Source organism: Drosophila elegans, unplaced genomic scaffold, assembly GCF_018152505.1.
Source record: "Drosophila elegans isolate 14027-0461.03 unplaced genomic scaffold, ASM1815250v1 contig_814, whole genome shotgun sequence".
NCBI lineage: Eukaryota > Metazoa > Arthropoda > Insecta > Diptera > Drosophilidae > Drosophila > Drosophila elegans.
This window is the reverse complement of record NW_024546167.1, coordinates 16,316,259-16,333,431: the sequence shown is the minus strand read 5'-3', so window position 1 is coordinate 16,333,431 and position 17,173 is coordinate 16,316,259. Positions and strand designations below refer to the sequence as shown.

At 36.9% G+C, this 17,173-nt stretch overlaps 3 protein-coding genes across 3 annotated transcripts; all 3 read right to left on the bottom strand.

Annotated features, from left to right (window-relative positions):
* Positions 1-479: 479 nt before the first annotated feature.
* LOC108149562 (flocculation protein FLO11) lies at positions 480-4,558 on the bottom strand. Its single transcript, XM_017277200.2, has 3 exons — positions 4,354-4,558; positions 1,353-1,907; positions 480-939 (listed from the first exon to the last, which is right to left on the bottom strand). The coding sequence occupies exons 1-3, from the start codon at positions 4,412-4,414 to the stop codon at positions 728-730; spliced, it is 828 nt and encodes a 275-aa protein (XP_017132689.1). The 5' UTR covers positions 4,415-4,558; the 3' UTR covers positions 480-727.
* Positions 4,559-7,153: 2,595 nt separating this feature from the next.
* Positions 7,154-10,362, bottom strand: LOC108149409 (ena/VASP-like protein). The gene is made up of 3 exons (XM_017276965.2): positions 9,430-10,362; positions 8,215-8,733; positions 7,154-7,423 (listed from the first exon to the last, which is right to left on the bottom strand). The coding sequence occupies exons 1-3, from the start codon at positions 9,488-9,490 to the stop codon at positions 7,191-7,193; spliced, it is 813 nt and encodes a 270-aa protein (XP_017132454.1). The 5' UTR covers positions 9,491-10,362; the 3' UTR covers positions 7,154-7,190.
* A 94-nt stretch (positions 10,363-10,456) lies between these two features.
* LOC108149411 lies at positions 10,457-14,867 on the bottom strand. Its single transcript, XM_017276966.2, has 4 exons — positions 14,293-14,867; positions 14,143-14,228; positions 12,225-12,351; positions 10,457-11,658 (listed from the first exon to the last, which is right to left on the bottom strand). Exons 1-4 carry the CDS (start codon positions 14,339-14,341, stop codon positions 11,360-11,362), a joined length of 561 nt encoding a protein of 186 aa, XP_017132455.1. The 5' UTR covers positions 14,342-14,867; the 3' UTR covers positions 10,457-11,359.
* Between the last annotated feature and the right edge of the window lie 2,306 nt (positions 14,868-17,173).

Sequence of the window (17,173 nt, the reverse complement as noted above, 5' to 3'; positions counted from 1 at the left end):
CTATTTTCAACGTCGATTGTTTGCTCAACAAATGAAATCGTACCACTAGGCGTATACGTGATATTGGCATTGGTAGTGCAAAGCGATTACTTCGTCTATATTTGTTTTATGCATACAATGTTTAGTTTGCAGGAATCTGATCATATGAATGTTTTTAACAGTTATCTGTTTTTAATAGAGTTATTAAGTTTCTGAATCAATGGTGGAATTTGCTAAAATATTTTTGTTTGTGTTTAAATTGTATAACTTTGAATGATGCCGGATATGAACACCACTTATCTTCCCCAATAAATGAGGAAAACCGTATAAAGTTCTTGGAAGATATTAACAGAAATTATTATTATTGAAGATTAGATTTGCTGTTTTTATTATGTGCTTGTTGCCAAACCAAAAAATTATGAGACATTTGTTAGGATGCCATATAGCTTTCTAAGTGTGTATAAAAATCCCTTGTGTAATAAAGATTCCTTTTTTCTTGATTTAAAAATTACATATTATTTATTAAGTCGCCTGAAGCTTAACATTTGGTTAGATTAAGTTTGTATACAATTACAGTTGTATATATTTCGATATTCGGTTGTGTGTGCATGTGCGTTTGTGTATATCTTAGAATTATATAAATTTTCGAATCACTTAACAATGAGCGCGGACTGATGAGTGGGTGTTCGCCTCAAAGAAACGAGGAATACTAGAATAAAGCACCGGGTGATAGATGATGATCTGGACCCTAGTTGCGCTGCAGGGCAAAGGCCACAAAGGCCAAAAGCAGGGAGGCCAGGACGGATTTCTGAAGCGTCGATCCTCCATTGCAGGCATTCATACTGCAGGGATTGCAGTTGGCCTGCTCCGTGTTGTTGTTCTGGATCTTCAACTGCTCGCAGACACCCTCAAAGGTGCTCACCCGGGAGCAGCCACGATCTGTGGTCATTGAGCCGTTCACTATGTGAATGAAAAGGAGTAAATAGGTTAGTTTTGCTTAAAAAAATTGCATCTAAAAATACAAAAAATAGCAGAAATTCGCCTTAGGCTAAGTTTATCTCTTCTTACACTCTTTAAAAAATTTCTGAGATATTAAAAACAAATTTTTATTTGCTTTTAATGGTATTTAAATTGTGCAAACATGATGAGATTAAGAAAAAGTGTAAATATTTTGTTTTTAGTATAATTTACTTTATTTATACTTAATGAGAACTAATTTATGATAAAAATAAATAAAGAAAACAAATGGTAAAGCATTTTGTGTACGAAAGAAATTTAAAAATTAAATTAAATTATTAAAATGAAGTTGTTAATCGTTTGCTTCCCCGATTGAAGGCGAATTACTGATTTCAAAGCATTCTTAAAAAACTCACCTGTAACCTCGACGGAATAGCAGTGATAGGTGTATCCGGTGTCGATCACTGATCGCCGCTGCCTGACGGCCAGAGGGAGAGGGAGGGAGGGGGTGGTGGTCTCCGCCTCCACCGGCACCAGGCGGGTGGTGTTCAAGGCCACCGCCAGAGCAGCCAGATCCTCGTTGGGTGGCGTGGGCACTCCGGTGGTCGTCTCAACGGGTCCGGCGGTGGGTGGCGTGGGAATGGGGGCCTCAGTGCTCTGGGTACTCTGGGTACTCGGGATAGTTTCGGTGGTCAGCTCAGTAGTGGTGGTCTCCACTGTGGTAGTAGTGGACTCCGTGGCTGGTGGATCCGTCTTAACACTTGTGCTCGTAGTGGTTGTCTCAGCTGGAGTCACTGTGGTTTCCTGCGAAGTGGTGGTGCTCGCTTCGGTGGTTGTGGTGGTGGTCACTGTGGAGGCTTCTGTGCTGCCGCCAGTATTAAAGAAATCCTCATTGCAGGCCAACAGGGGTGCATCCTTGGGCAGCTGGGCACAATCGTCACACACATAGCACATGAGATCGGCGCGAATTACTGAAATTAAAATTTAAATTAATATTCAGCGTACTTCAAACCATAAAATTATATGCTTAACTACTTTTCTTTCCATTATCATATCATTATAAATAGCTCGAAAGCCATATAAATCGACCTAAATACAAAGCCTTAGGGTCTGTTTATAGACTCATATAAGCAATTTGGTTTTATGTCTTATTTTTTATAATGCCTAATTTGAAGTTGACCCAAATTGGATTGCTATTTTTTGATTTCAAGGTATTCGTTAAATATAATACAATTTTTAGGAAACTTTCTCATACACAAACTAAAATCCTTGAGAGTTTTAAATAAATATTATAAAAAAACAACAATAAAATATATATGGTAGATATAAGGAAATAACTAGCTCTTTATTGGACCTACTTTTGCACACCTTTTCGGGTTTTCCCCATTTATCGTGGATAATTGTTATATTTTGCCAGGCCTTGCCCTTCGCATACATATTTTATTGGACGCCAAGATATCTATCAGTTAAAAGTGCTCACTTTATAGCTTTGGCAAATATAGAAACCGTGATAGTCGATAAATGATGACAACAAGAACAAAAGAACATGTGAGCACCATAAATCAATTTAAATGCAAAGTATTTGCCGTATTATTTGCCGATTCTTTAGTATTAGTTTATAAGTGCCCTAGCATAGCCTTTGATCAAGCGCAAGTAGCCGTTTTTATCTGATTTTATACCGGCGCACTCCCACAGAAAATCGATTCCATTTGCATGTTATCGCCATCGGAACAACTAGCAAATATTTGCCATAAGCAAACAGGTGAGTAGACAAAACATATGGGCATGGGTACACTCGCATAATTGCGTTAATTGTCTTATCGCTGGATGCGGATACACCCCCTCAACCAAACCGAATTATCAGTGGAATAGTGAGTCATCTCAATTGACAACTACGATAATCCGATAAGGTAGTAAATCTCCACTTGACGGGTTTTCATATGATAGCATCGATATCGATATCAAACTTGGTGCCAAAAATAGGCGATATTAACCATTACCATTCGCTTGCTTTCATGACTTATTTATCTTTTCCCAACGCTACAAGACTTCAAATCTTTAAATATATTTTTAAAAGGGTTCCAGGGTTCCATATAATCGTCACCATCCTATATAACAATCAAATGCTTCAATACATCTCTGCCTAACTTTTGTTGATTTATTATTTTAAATTTATCATAAATCATTCTGATTGATGGGCAAGTTTTGGGGGCTGAAGGCAGGTCTTAAATTCTCCAGGGTAATGACAGTATTGTTGGGTTTTTAACTTTAATGGCACGTGATAAGCGCCACCTCGCCGCACCATTTGGATTTTTTGCACTTTTGACTTTCTCATTAATAAGAAACATTTGGTTTTAAGTGTTATTATTATTTTCGCATTTAAAACAAAAGGCAGCTCAGAAGTTTATTGCCATTTTTGTTGTTGTTGTAAAAGCAAAGGTGCAACTGGTTGGGTATATATTTACTTAGGTAAATCAATAAAAATCCCTGTTGATGCAAATGCTGTTTGTGCAAATGTAATTGAAAATCATTTAAAATGTTTAAGTCAAAGTTAGTTCCAGACGATTTCTTTTTTTTTTCCCCCTTTAAATAGGGACAACAAGTTTCACAGATGCGAAAAATGTGGGTATTTCCAAGTCACTTTAAATAGATATATACGTAACTCTTCTCGACTCACAAATTAAATCATTTGCAATTGCGTCAAAAGATCGCGAACAAAAAATATCGAAAATTCAGGTTTTATGCGGTTATTTTCTGAGTTGGTGCTAATGGCCAGACAAGTTTTTCCATTTCGGGCCCGCTGCTGCAAAATGTGTTAAGTGTAACTATAACATTTCCAATTAGCAGTCGCCAGCTCAATGTCAACTAATATTTGTTCATTATTCTCCATTTCCCCAGCTGACTTTTCCTTTTCATCTGAGGCATAAATTAGAGTGGACCGAAAACGATTTTGAAGGGTGGGAGCTGACTGGTTGGATGACATTTCCGCATCACAGAGCGATAAAAAAACAAAATCCGCAAATTGGCAACAATCTTTGCATTATTTATGACAGTTAAATAATAACAAATAAATTGAGCATTTTAAATGTCGCCATTGTCGCCGCTGCTTGATATGCAAAATTTTATGGCGAAATGCTCATGATCTTGAATTCTGAATTAATTTGGTTGCCTTTTTTTTGTTTTTGGCAACTGCATATACCGAACGAACACTTAAGACACACGAGTTTATATTTTTAGCGGCAGCCACAAATTAAAATCCTCAAGATATGTTTATCAGATCGAATGATTCCGATTCCTTTGCCTGCTATCTGATACACCTATGATTTAGACCGTTTAAGGTGAAATAAGACACATCAAAGTTATCACGACACTTTTCACGATATTCTAATGGCCTCAAATACCCAAAATGCTTTTTACCTGGCAGGGCGATTAGCAACAGCAAAGAGCTGGCCAAAACGATGTGACTTCTGCTGAACATGTTGTATGGGTTTGATTATTTTTGAAATATATATTTCAGATATATTTTAAATAATTGTCGAGTATAGTATTTATACTAATTAACTGGGGCTATTTTTTGTTTATTTTGTTTTGCGCGCACTTGGTGAATTAATATATATATATATATATTTTAGAGGGGGCAGTTTGCGAATTCTGAATTTTAACTGAAAATCTTGTGATTTGTTTGAGACTTTTTATAGAGTTTGTTTAAAAGCGGACTGCGCAGCTACTGCGGCTTCAATGCGTAAGAGAGTGAGCGCCGGAGAGAGATGGCACGAGCCGAAAAGAAAGAGAGGGAGCGATAAATGAAGAGCGTGCCGTAAAACAAGTTAACCTTTTCCTTATTGATAACAAATTAATTTATAACGCCGACTAAACTAAGCGAGCACGAATTTAATTTATCGAAGAGAACGCGCTCTTAATTATGTTTTCTCTTAATATTTTAATGTGGGAAACTGGGATCTTCCGGGATAAAATCTTAGGTTCTTTGGTTTTCCCCCCGTTTAAAGTGATTCAGTTCTGGGGGATTCATTTCACTTTTCTGTACGATTTTTCACACCCTTTGTTGTATTTTGTTTTTATTCCAGAATTTCTTTGTTGACCGCTAATTAAACAGCTGATGTTTAGTCAGCAACTGAAACACCGAAATCGCTCAAACCAATCTGAATGAGATTGTTAAGTTAATAGCCAGCCCGTCCATTTACATAATATTCGTCATTTGTATATATCGCTTTGGATGTGGCTGTCCCATGATTATCATTCCAATATCAGAGCACGAGGAGCAAACAAATGTGAATTAGGCAGAGCCGAAACAATTAACAAAGATTTTGTTATGGCCCATATTTGCTCACCCTATTTGCACCCATCCAATAGTATTGTGCGAGCTTAGAACTCTGGATTCGCAATAGCCTAACGAAATTTTCCAGTTGGGTAAGCCGCAAGGTCGACTTTGCACGAACCTTAATTCAATTCGCCGGCTGACCCAGAAAATAGCTTGAGGACTGGGCGCAAGGTCAATTGATAAGCCGAACTTTTGTTAAGTTTGAGTGGTTTTTGATATTTTTTTTAGGTAAATAAAAATTAAACTTGTTGACACAAATTTTTGTTTGTTTTGTTTATTTATAAAGATTTTTTTTTTTTAATTTTTAGAATATTCAAATTTTGATAGCTTTAAATAAACTATTAAATTTATCCATTTTACATTTTAATATTAACATTTTCCTTCATTTCTTTCTTCTTTATGTAACTCTGTCATATCAAATGATTGAACTACAGTATTTAATTAATTTGCTTACCAAATAAAACTGCTTTAATTAGCAACAAAATTTAACCCAATTAGAATAATCTATTAAGCTTTTGCATTTTACATTTTAATAAAACAATATTTCAATATTTCTTCCATTTTGAAACAACGTCATATCCAATGATTGAACTACAATATAATATAAACTTGTTATTTAGATATTAAGTCTTAGAAAATGTGAAATGGTTGGCAGCTTTGTATTACCAAATAAAGCACGCAAATCAAAACATAGTTAAGTTAATTCAACTGTCACTTTTTCCGTAATGCGTGGCCCTGAAACTTAACTGGTGCAGCTCGTAAATCGGGCATATGCATGTTCCCAAATGGTATATAATTCATCATTTACCGGCCGTGGATCGTGCCAAATGTCGAGTGAATGTGGTTAGTGCCGCCTGGCTTTAACTGACGCATCATCTGAAAAGCGCAGACGGGTGATAAAAAACTGTAATTTCCCCGGAGACAAAAAGTTGCATATTCATATCTTCCAAAGTGTCGACGACATCACGTAAAGTGCTAAGTGCTCACACGGCGATGACGATTCTCTTTCTCTGGGGTTTTTGCTTAAACTCATTGAGATTCTCTTTGGATTCTCGTTGGCTGACGATTCTCTTCCGACGTCATTTGAAAGCCGGGTTTTCGAAAGGCTTTTGGGCATGTTCGTCATTTCAAGTTACTTTACTTTACTTCACCGTCCCGGAAGCCGACGAAAATAAAACGGGGAAGCGTTCAAAAATCCCCAAATGCGAGCCCACAAATCGAGGAGTTAAAACGTATATATAATATATACATTTTATATCAACCTAACGAATTTGGCAGTGGCATTTACAGTTTAGAGCAAGTTTCCTTAAATTGATACCTTGTTATCGGGCGCGTTTCCTCATCGCTGTATTAAGAACGCTGCTCAATTCCGGACCCCCGAAATAATGCCGTAAATCTCGGCAAAGTTTAAGGCAGCAATTGCCACTCGACTTCCTAACGCTTATCGGCCTAAATGCTTTGGCCATTTGATCAGTGTATCAAGTATATCAGTAGTTTATCAGTTTGCGCTTGTAGGCATGAAGTCATGATATTCTATTTGAACGGGAGCACCCGACTCGTACAAGTATTATATTATATATTCCTCGTCATCACTTATCGGTAGCCACTAATTGATTTGATTCCGATACGCCTGCAACTGAATGAACGGGCTCAATGAGCGAGCACTTTCCCCTGTGATCGCGCGCGCAAAAAAAAAGGGACAATGCCTTATCGATGCCAATTAAACAATTATGCGAAAATAGCTCAGGTGTGCTCATTGCCGTCGAACATTACGAGTCGTAAGCGACCCATAAATAGACACATCATGTGCTTTATAAAACACACAAGCGCTTCCAAAAATAAAATGAGCTCAGACGCCCAAAGTCGAAATCAAACTTCTTGGGCCATATATATTAATGTATTTCTATAAACCAAGTCAATTGCCCAGATAGCGGGCCATAAATGCCATTAGCGTGAGCGTTATAATGGTCCGGAATTGTCCCATAATTCTACTGGATGATGATCCGCTGATGGGGCGATTGCATCCGTCGTCCTGGCACAGATTACATCCTGCCACGGTCCAGTTGTCGAAGAGACCGTCGCATCCTTCCGTCTCATTACTCTTTCTGGCGGTGGTGCAACCCCTCTTAGTGATCACTGATTCATTGACTGTGGAGGAGGCTCAATTAGTAATTAATATAGTTTAAAGCTTTTTGGAAATACTCTATGTCTACAGATAAGCATTTGTTGATTAAGCGCCTGTATTGAAAATATATAAAATACTTTTTAGCACTAACAACTTTGCTGAGAAATTCTTAACCAATTTTTCTTATTCTTTATTCTTTAATGGAAAATAAAATAAAATCATAAGTATTTACTGTCAACTAATAATTATTTTTTTTATTTTTTTTCTTTTAAATCATCAAGTTGTCTTATTTTGAAAGATTAAGAAAAAATCAAAAGAATTTATAATTTAAAGAATAATTTTTATGTTCACCCCTTTGCTATTTAATATTATCCTGATAGTTATATAAAAGAAAGTGTTCATTCTTAAAACCTTTGAGTTCAGCAAATATATTAAAAAAAAAAGGAAAATAAATATTAATTTCGTTGACTTCCAAACTGATAATCATATTTGATTAACCAAGCAATATAGAAAATGTTGTTAAAACACAAAGGTTCATTCGCAAAATAACAATACTTGAATTAAATTTAAATAAACATGACATAAAAGTAAAAAAAAATGTAATTAAATCGGTATACAAAAAAAGCTTTGACTAGTTTCCTTTGAAGTTTTTCAACACATTTTGCTTAGTGCATTCATTTTTGCACTTTATGCTATCTTTTCATGGGTGACTCAACAATAGATAACTTATCGTTTGCGGGTGGAAGCATCACACCAGACAGCGTTTTATGAATTTTGCAATGTGATGCCATGGGAATCGAAGGCAGATGCTTACGTTGGAGCGTCACTTTGTAGCAGAAGGGGATTGGCATATCGAGGTCGACCTGTCGGGCGATTGATCTCCGCCTGCGCCGTTCCTCCTCCTCTTCGTCCTCTTCCTCCTCCTCTTCGCTGACAGCTCCTTCGGATGCTCCTCCTGCTGCTGCTCCTCCTGCTGCTGCTCCTCCAGCTCCTGCTGGTGGTGCACCATTTCCGCTTCCGGGTTTCTGGGGCATAACGTTTCCGGCTGGCATGATGCCTATGGTGGACGACTCCTCGCTCTCATAGTCCTCCTCTTCGCTCCCATCGGAAGGAGCTGCGGGGGCAGGTGATGCAGCAGGAGCTGGAGAAGCAGCTGGTTCTGGTCCTGGACTTGGACTCGGACTTGGACTCGGACTTGGACTCGGACTCGGACTGGAAATGGAAGTGGCAGGTGTGCCCTGTCCAGTGCCACTTATTAGTGGGAAATCGCACATTTCCATGTCGCCGAGTTGGGTATTCTCATCGCAGTCCTCACATTTGTAGCAACGCAAAGCTGTGCCGAGAAATAATGGTATTAAATGTTGAAATAAAATTAAATCAAACATAAAACAAGAAATTGCTATTAATTTAAACTTTTAAACTTTTATTTACCATGTTAAGTTACTTAACATCTTTCCATAAAGTAATTTTAGCCAGAGAAATTTAAACGTTACAAGATCCAATCATTTTATTTTAAAAATTATTAAGTTGCTGGGCAAGCTTTACTTAAAATAAGTTTATCTTTAATAATTTTCTGAACCAACAAATAATATTTAAATATTTGTAATTTTTGAAAATCACATTTGAAAGTTATTAATCAGTTGAATATAATTATATTATATTTTAATATTATAGATATAAAAATGTTAACTATTAAATCATCTATTCAACTAAAATGTGTGTTTTAAGGAAGGCTTTAAGATTTTTGATATTTACATAATATTATTTACTAAATTCCTGTTGTAATGCAATATCTTCCAGAAGTGAAAAGCGCACCCATGACCTTGAGTCACCCGGCACCCTTGTGTAACAGTGTGCGTGATTAGGGTGCACCTTATCGGCTCCCACTTATCAGCTGGATTACACAGGCAATAAGCGCACCCTTCTGTGGGGTTCAACGTTGCGTATGAGCAACTTTTGCAACTCGGCTCGGGGTCAATCAATTAGCATGTGGGGATGGCTCACACACACACCATGATTTATGACATACCTGAAACACCTGTGCCGCACAAAATGAAAGCCACCAACAGCAGAAACCACAACGAACGCATTTCGGGCAGGTTGAATGGATTAGAAAATTGGGGAAAGTTCAAAAACTTTCAATTTGCAAAACGTCAAGGTGTCAAGATGGTCGGTAACTTTTTCAGAACTTTCAAGAGCCCTTAGACTGTTAAAAATTTTCGACTCCTTCTTGGGTGGTTTTTCTTCAATTTTTTCCGCTCTGCTGTAGTGTCAGCAGTTACTACCGAAAATTCAAATTGTACTGACACAAAGAACTTTCCGGAGGCTGTTGTTTCTATATCAAAACTGAATTTCTTGGCTATAATTGAGGGCTGGAGGACTGAGGGGATGGCCAATAATTTGCCGCATTGAGGAAACATGTAGTGCCCTGGAAGTGGGAACAAAAACTACAAGCGACAAACGATACCATCGCCCCAGACTTTTAAATTAAATGCGAAAAAGAGAGATAGACTGCAGGAGCGACAGAGGTGGATATATTTGATAAGCGGAATGGGAGCGAAGAACTGAAGCATCTTACATGAGTAATGGGAAAATTATCTTTGATTGCTGAAAACATCTCAAAAAGAAAAGGGAAAAACATAACATGGGGAAAACACGAGGTATAGGCTAAGAAACCGAAGAGCTTAATACCGTAAAAGATTTAATATCTAGAGAACACAAAATTTTATAAAATAAATTAATAGTTGATTTAAGTGGGTAGAAACATTACTAGAAAAGGTAAAAAAATAAAAAAACAATAATTGTGCCAATTTTAAAATATTCAATTAAGGGTTGTGAGTATATTTATATTTAAAGTGTATAGTATACTATTTTTTTTAATAAAATATGTTTTGTTAGTTACCTCTCAAACAATTCGATTTAAAATATTTATTTTATTGCAAAGCATTTCCGAACACTGATAAAATCCACATACCCTTTGTAGTTATGCAGAAACTGTTATACAGCTACTGCCGCCGTTATCTGATTGTAATAAATTCGTACGCAAAACTCTGTTATACTGTTATACAGCATTTATTGGTGTGCTCTGAATGTTAAATTTTTTGTTTCCATTTCAAAACTCGCTTATGAACTAAGCAGAACTTATTGCTCGACTCGGCGCAAAATCATATAGTACTATATATGTAGTGTGCGGCTTTTAGGCGATTGTAAGCTCACAGATTAATTATTGCATTGCTTTTCATTAACATTTCGTCTAATTGCACATTTAACATTTATTGCATTTGTTTTACTTTATTATTAAATTCGCGTTTTGCATTTAGTTGATTGTTTTTGCTTGCGGCTTTTATGACAAATTTATGTTTTCCGTTCAATATGTAAGTTTTGTAAGTTTTTTCTGTAATTCTGTAACACGAATGCACTTTTGAATTTACCTAAGAATACTAATTCACATATATATTGCTTTCTAAAAATTATGAAAATTAAAGGCAATCGGTGAATTCTTATACTCATCGCTCCTAGCAGTTACAAATAACAAATCAGAATAGTAACATAATTAAGCTAGATAGTAAGAGCTAATGACATAGAATCCCAAACATTGATATTTCTATATAGGATGTAGTACCTTGGGTATTCCTACTATTTTTTTTTTTTGGTATTTATTTTTGAAATTGAAAGATTCATGTTTATTTTGAATCAAAGCGACTTTGTGTGTGAGTTTTCCCTCTCTGTGTGTATTGTATCGGTGTTTTGGGTGCTTACATTTCTAGGGTTAAGGGGAAAGTTTAAGGGGTAGGGGGGTTTAAGTGAGTGCCTTTGAAACACTTATACGAACCAGCGACGTTGCACTCAAATATTTACAAAGTAAACGGCAAGGGTAACGCTAACGGTAACTCAACCTAAATGCGACCAACTCATTCCATCGGTATACTAATATATCCCTTGTGTGTTGTTCCTTTCCTTTAGTGGCCCAGTTGGATCAAAATCAGGGCCAAAACCGAACCCATCGATAGCGTTATGGCTGCCGCTCCATTGCAGCGATCCGTCTTGCAAATGTCGCAGAAGAAGGCATCCTCCGCCGAGGGCTCCTCCTCGTCATCCGCATCCTGGCCCTTCTTCCGCCGCTTGTTCTGGTTGCGATTGCGCTGCTCCCGCTCCTCGGCGGTCGGGATGCGCAGCTTGGTCCTCAGGATCTGGCAGGCGTCGGAGTCCCCGGTGTCAAGTTGGCAGAAACGAGCGGTCACCACTTTCCGAGTGTCAGCTAAGAAAATAAATTAATTCATTATTTTAATAGTTTATAAATAACTAGTAAAGTAGCTTGTTTTGTTTTTGGATCGACTCTAAATTTCTATGACGTTCAGTTACAGTTTGCATAATCTATTTGTCTCATTAAAAAATTATACATTTTTAAAATAATTTAAATTACATATGAATTGCTTGTTCAACATTGTTCAACATGCATTGGTAGCAAGGCATTTAGGATTTTAAACAAATATTTTAAAGGTTTTCCTTTGCTTACTCATTAGAGAATATATTGTTATTTTAATAAATGCCATTTCGTGAAACTTTAAATCTGTGCAGCTATTTGTAATAATGGTTCTGTTGCCATAAAGTATATCTCGCTTGGCAAACTGCAACTTTATCTACCTGATAACGATCATATCTAAGCCAAGGCAAATATTAGTTGAAATGTTCATAAAAGTAAGTCAGAAGACAAATACATGTTAATGATTCATATGTGAAATTATATAATAAATATATACTATACATTTAAAAGACATTACATTGTTTGCTCCCAAGAAGCACAGCATACGTGCGAATACTCACGGTCTTTGGCCACAACTTTTTGGCAATTCATAAGCGGATTTTTGTTGGCGCCGTTATCGAAATAGGAGAATTTATTAAGGTCGAAAAGCCAGGTGTCCAGCGATTTCATTTTGTCCAATGTGCATTCCTAAAATAATCCCAATAAAATGTCATTACTCATTGTTTACTTTTGGCTGAAAATGTGTTCTTTTTTGAATGGTTGTTGATCTACAATCTTGTCGCAGGTCTGTAATTGTAGTATTAATTGCTGTTGCATTTTGTGCGTAAATAATTTATCTTATCAACATTAGAGTTCATCGGTATCGGTAACAATGCGTTTTCCAAACAGCCTTGGTTATCAGAGGAAAAGCACTTGAACTCCATTTATATAACCCAGATAAGTTAAGATATAAGGCGTAAAGTGTTATAGACATTAAAGATATTACTTGATAAAAATCGGGGAACACCCTTTAAATAGTTAGAGAACTAGTGTATAGGTCTGAGTAAATTTAAAAATCTACTGACAATAATTTGAAATACGGATTTATTTACAAACATCATAAAAATAGTCTTAAAACTTTGCCCAAAATATTACTTGCGTGTGCTTGCAGCTTATTATTTTCTAATCAGATTTTTATTTTTGGCAAAAAAATATCAACCCAAATCTGACGTTTCTTAATTCTTATTCGCAAATATAACAAAAGATAGGAGTCTATCTCACAATAATCACTGAACTCTTAGACAAGTTTATTACTGAGAACATTCATAAATTTGTGAGATTAATTTGGCACGACTAATTTGATTTTGAATTATTTATTTTGACAACAACCTTAGTTTCGCAGACAATAAAAGATAACGCGTTAATTTATTTACAAATAAAATAAGAACATTTAACGCTCTTTGCAGTTTAGGTATTGCAAATTCACACCTTTGATTTGACAAATGAAATAAATTTAAAGAATTAATTTGACTTCTTTAAACATTGTGTTGAATAATTTTCTTTGAATGAATATTTGCTTATCTTTCTTAAGAATGACGGCTGCACGGGGCTTTTGTCGAGTTTGTCACTTTACTTTTTGATAAGCACAATGAGTTAATTGTCTTCCATAATTTATTGTTAAATAAATATTAAATTAAATTGTAGTTTTTATGGTAAAGCTTGTAGTCGACATGATTCATTCACTCTTAAATTAAGTAAATTACTTGATATCACTGCTTAAGTTTAAATAAAGTTATATGATATGCATTTTACTTTGTTTTATTTATTTTTTAGACACCGTTTTGTCACTTTGATTTACTACATCTGATTATTTTGAACAAATATAGAAATTTCTTGAGAGTACAGAAAAACGTTTTCCCTGTGAAGTTTATAAATATATAAGATTATACTTTAAAATGTTTAAAAGGCCTATTTAAACCATTTAGGTGTGTCCACCTTAATTCAAATTAATTCTTCTAACGTTTAACTAGATTTCTACAAGAACCTGTCAGGTTGAAATATAAGTTGTTGGACTTTTGTGAAAGTATTTCTACTTTTTGGCACGTGGACGGGTTAAGTTGCCTTCCTATCGCAGTCCCCTTAAAAAAAAAGTCGAAAGATGCCAGTAACTGAAAATTCACTTAGTGTGGAAAAGGGAAAATCGGAATGGGGGGAACCCCACAAGAGGACGACGACGTTGCACGTTTCCGTTTCCGCTTTTGTGGGTTCTATTTCAAACCGTCCATTTCTACCTTCCTTTTTTTTGTGCCTGGCGAGAATTTATGTGCCAAGTAGTTTAAATTTGTGACCTGCACTTTGATTAAGGTCACCCTGGGCCAGATTAGGCTGGTTCAAAAGGTTGAGACTACTTGACCTGGCCACAAACAACAGGTCCTGGGCAAATAATCAATCAATCCGCTGATGGATGATGCCCTTAGGGGCAATCTGCTTTTCACTCACCTCGGGCACAATGCTGGAATTGGAGCCCAGATCGGCGCAACTGGGATTATCGCTCGAATCGCAGACAAAGCACTTGATGGCTGCGCCTATGGGATATGCAATATAAATTTTTATTTCACAACATTAGAGTAAACACACACACACACACACCATTCGAAAAGAAGGCCGCCAGAGACAGAAGCAATAAAAATCCCGACATCACTCGCACTGTTATTTTCTTTCTTTGATTTATTTCCCTTTTGGTTGCAGATTTTTCAAATATTTTCTGGCACTCGCGCGCACTATGTGATTTTCTCGAATTTTCCGCTCAAAGATTTTAGGTAGGTACCGCCACTGCCGTTGGCCAAAGGCAAACTGAAATTGGAAACCAGCTAGGCTAACACAATTGCCTGCAAAAAGGATATGCGCCACGACCACGTCATCGTTTTTGGCCCGAACAAGAAACGAAGCTGTCTTTCATGGGCGGTTACTTCGTCCTTCATCCTTCGTCCTGGGATCTTTTTCTGCGTGGGTGCGTCGCTCGAGTGGCTCACGATGCCGACAGTAATAACGTCTTGGCCGCCCCACATGCCAGCAAAAGGCAAAAATTATTTAAATTGCAAAATGCACCAGCCAAAAGGGGGGAGCTTGTCAAAGGAACTGCAGAACCGCGACGGAAAAAATGCAATTTCCCTGTTTCCAAACACTTTTGGCCTCTACTCTGCGGCTCAACACCAAAGACAATACGAAAAAATCTCATAATTTGAATAAAAATAAAGTTTTACTCGAGAAATAGCTAAATGAAAAACAATTTAGAAGTATTACCTACAATTATTATTTTGTAAAAGTGAAATTTGAAAACATTGAAGCCTAATATATTTACTTAGTATTTATATATTTAACAAGATATTGAAATACATTCAATCAACCAATTAGAACTTACAAAAAAATTGTATTTCTAAAACTTAAACTAATCTAAAAAGCTAAGAATTATTTTAAATATAAAAAAACGCAACACACAACTTGACAATTTCTTTAATTAATTTAATTCTTGATTCATTTAAAAAAGTGTAATATAATTCAAACGAATTTGCACTACATTCTAAATAACCCTACGCTTTTTTTCTTAGAACATTACTCAAAAGGATTGAATCGCTTGAATTTAAATTACTTTTTTTTAGGACTTCTTCAGGAAAGCATCCCGTTTGACCCATTAGCCTAACGAAAGCAGCTCACCATTGCAGCTCAAATGAAATTATGTATTTAAACCAAAAGAGGAGAATACGCGCGAGAGTCTGTTAAAATATGAGTGCCCTGGGAGTTGGTTAAAAAAACAAAAAGGGGGAAGCTGGGTAGAAAGGACATGGAAATGAAGATGGTGGTGGTGCCCAGAGGACTGGATAGCAGCAACAAAGCAGAGCAATTAGTGGCGCCCAAGAGCGAAAAACTCATCCGCTTCTCGGTATTGCGGCTTCCCTTTTTTTCCCTGACCTCGTCGCACTTCCACAGACGACATCCTTTGGGCGTGGGCGTTCATTTATCGCCAGCCAGCGGTTGTCCTCACATTCAGGAACATTCCATTCCCATACCCCTTGCCATTCCCAAATCCTTCTGTATCTTCCGCGGGCCATAGCAGCTGGCAAGCGTTTCCATTTATCATAAACAATGCAGAACGTGATTGGTGTAGGTCGCGGCCCTGGCCCCAAAAATCCGCCAAAAGGTTTAGCTAATGTGGCCGCTTGTTTCTGGTACCTCATAATGAAGTAGGTGGGATTTTCGAGGTGGCTGGTGTGTGGTGGAGAAAACCGAGGCACTTACTTTGCGGAAGTTTAGAACATAGTTAAGCTAATCTCCTAGAAAGCCACAGTGGGTCTTTAATATTATTTTTTCTTTATAAACCACATAAAAACTAAATAAGTAAAATAAGTAAACAAAAGAGGACCAAAAGATTGAATTAAAAAAACAGATAGTTAATTATAATTAAAGTATCTTTACTACTTTTCTTTTTTTTTTTTTATTATTCTTTTAACTACATAAGGAAACTTTTAAATTTGAAAGTCCTTGCAGTAACGTTAGTAAGCAAGCTCACTTAGGGATTACAGGCGCTGAGCTGACCTTTAAAGTTAAAACAAAACAACTAATTTAATTTCCTTCAAGCGAACTATGCCGGATCGCAAAACAAAACTTCCGGGGGATTTGAAGTTTTAATTGCCGCAATCCTCGTGAAAAGGGGTAACCCACAGAAACGATTTCTTCTAGTGAAAATGCGAGTCAGCGGCAATTTCAATTACCCTTTAGAGCCGGCCATTTCCAGTGTTTTTCCTGGCCGCGGGCCATAAAACTGCAGCCTGTTGCCCAAAGCCAAAAGGGAAATGAAATCAGAGCCTGGCCAATTTCACTGCCGCGTGACAAGGACACATTCGGGGATGTCTGGACAATGGCGATGATGACGTCATCGTGTTGATGTCATAATTCCAGCGCACTCCACATCGCATGTCGCCACTTCATTTGCTAAATGCGACAGGACATAATTAAAAATGTTTACACACGTTCCCGTTTCCTGTTTCCTGTTTCCTGTTGGCATTTATTCACACTGGATACCCTTGAAGGTCAGCCATGAATTATGCTTTCGATTTTTACAACTTGACACATTTTCGTCCGTGCTCGACTTTTGGTTTACAACCTCTTTATCTCTGCATCGAACCGAGGAAATCGTAAAACGTGTTTTTTGTTTTTTTTTTTTTCGCTTTTACCATGGCTATAAATTTGTTTTTGGCAAGAAAAAAACCCAAGAATGTAACAACATTTTGTGGGTCAACAGTTTTTCTGCTATTGCGAATGCCCGCCCACAAAATGGCCTTTAATTAGTTGAAGTTTTCGCTTGGCATGCTAATTGAAAAACTTTTTTCTAGTGCAGCCGCAGCGATGAAATATTTACGGTTTACGGTGGCTTCGCAAAAGTGTGTCAGACTATCCCATTACCCAGCTAAAGTGGTAGTCACAAAAGAGCTCGAGTGGGTAAACTGCGGACTTCTGTTGACTCGGGTTTAAT

What these genes read in the sequence shown, in the direction of transcription:
- LOC108149411 (XM_017276966.2), bottom strand. Translation starts at nt 14,341, where the DNA reads ATGTCGGGATTTTTATTGCTTCTGTCTCTGGCGGCCTTCTTTTCGAAT. An exon ending in GGCGGCCTTCTTTTCGAATG is followed by an intron (nt 14,229 to 14,292) that starts GTGTGTGTGTGT and finishes CATATCCCATAG; the next exon opens with GCGCAGCCATCAAGTGCTTT. An exon ending in AAAAGTTGTGGCCAAAGACC is followed by an intron (nt 11,659 to 12,224) that starts GTGAGTATTCGC and finishes TTATTTTCTTAG; the next exon opens with CTGACACTCGGAAAGTGGTG.
- LOC108149562 (XM_017277200.2), bottom strand. Translation starts at nt 4,414, where the DNA reads ATGTTCAGCAGAAGTCACATCGTTTTGGCCAGCTCTTTGCTGTTGCTA. An exon ending in GTTGCTAATCGCCCTGCCAG is followed by an intron (nt 1,908 to 4,353) that starts GTAAAAAGCATT and finishes TTTTAATTTCAG; the next exon opens with TAATTCGCGCCGATCTCATG. An exon ending in CTATTCCGTCGAGGTTACAG is followed by an intron (nt 940 to 1,352) that starts GTGAGTTTTTTA and finishes TCATTCACATAG; the next exon opens with TGAACGGCTCAATGACCACA.
- LOC108149409 (XM_017276965.2), bottom strand. Translation starts at nt 9,490, where the DNA reads ATGCGTTCGTTGTGGTTTCTGCTGTTGGTGGCTTTCATTTTGTGCGGC. An exon ending in GTGCGGCACAGGTGTTTCAG is followed by an intron (nt 8,734 to 9,429) that starts GTATGTCATAAA and finishes TTCTCGGCACAG; the next exon opens with CTTTGCGTTGCTACAAATGT. An exon ending in CTACAAAGTGACGCTCCAAC is followed by an intron (nt 7,424 to 8,214) that starts GTAAGCATCTGC and finishes CCTCCTCCACAG; the next exon opens with TCAATGAATCAGTGATCACT.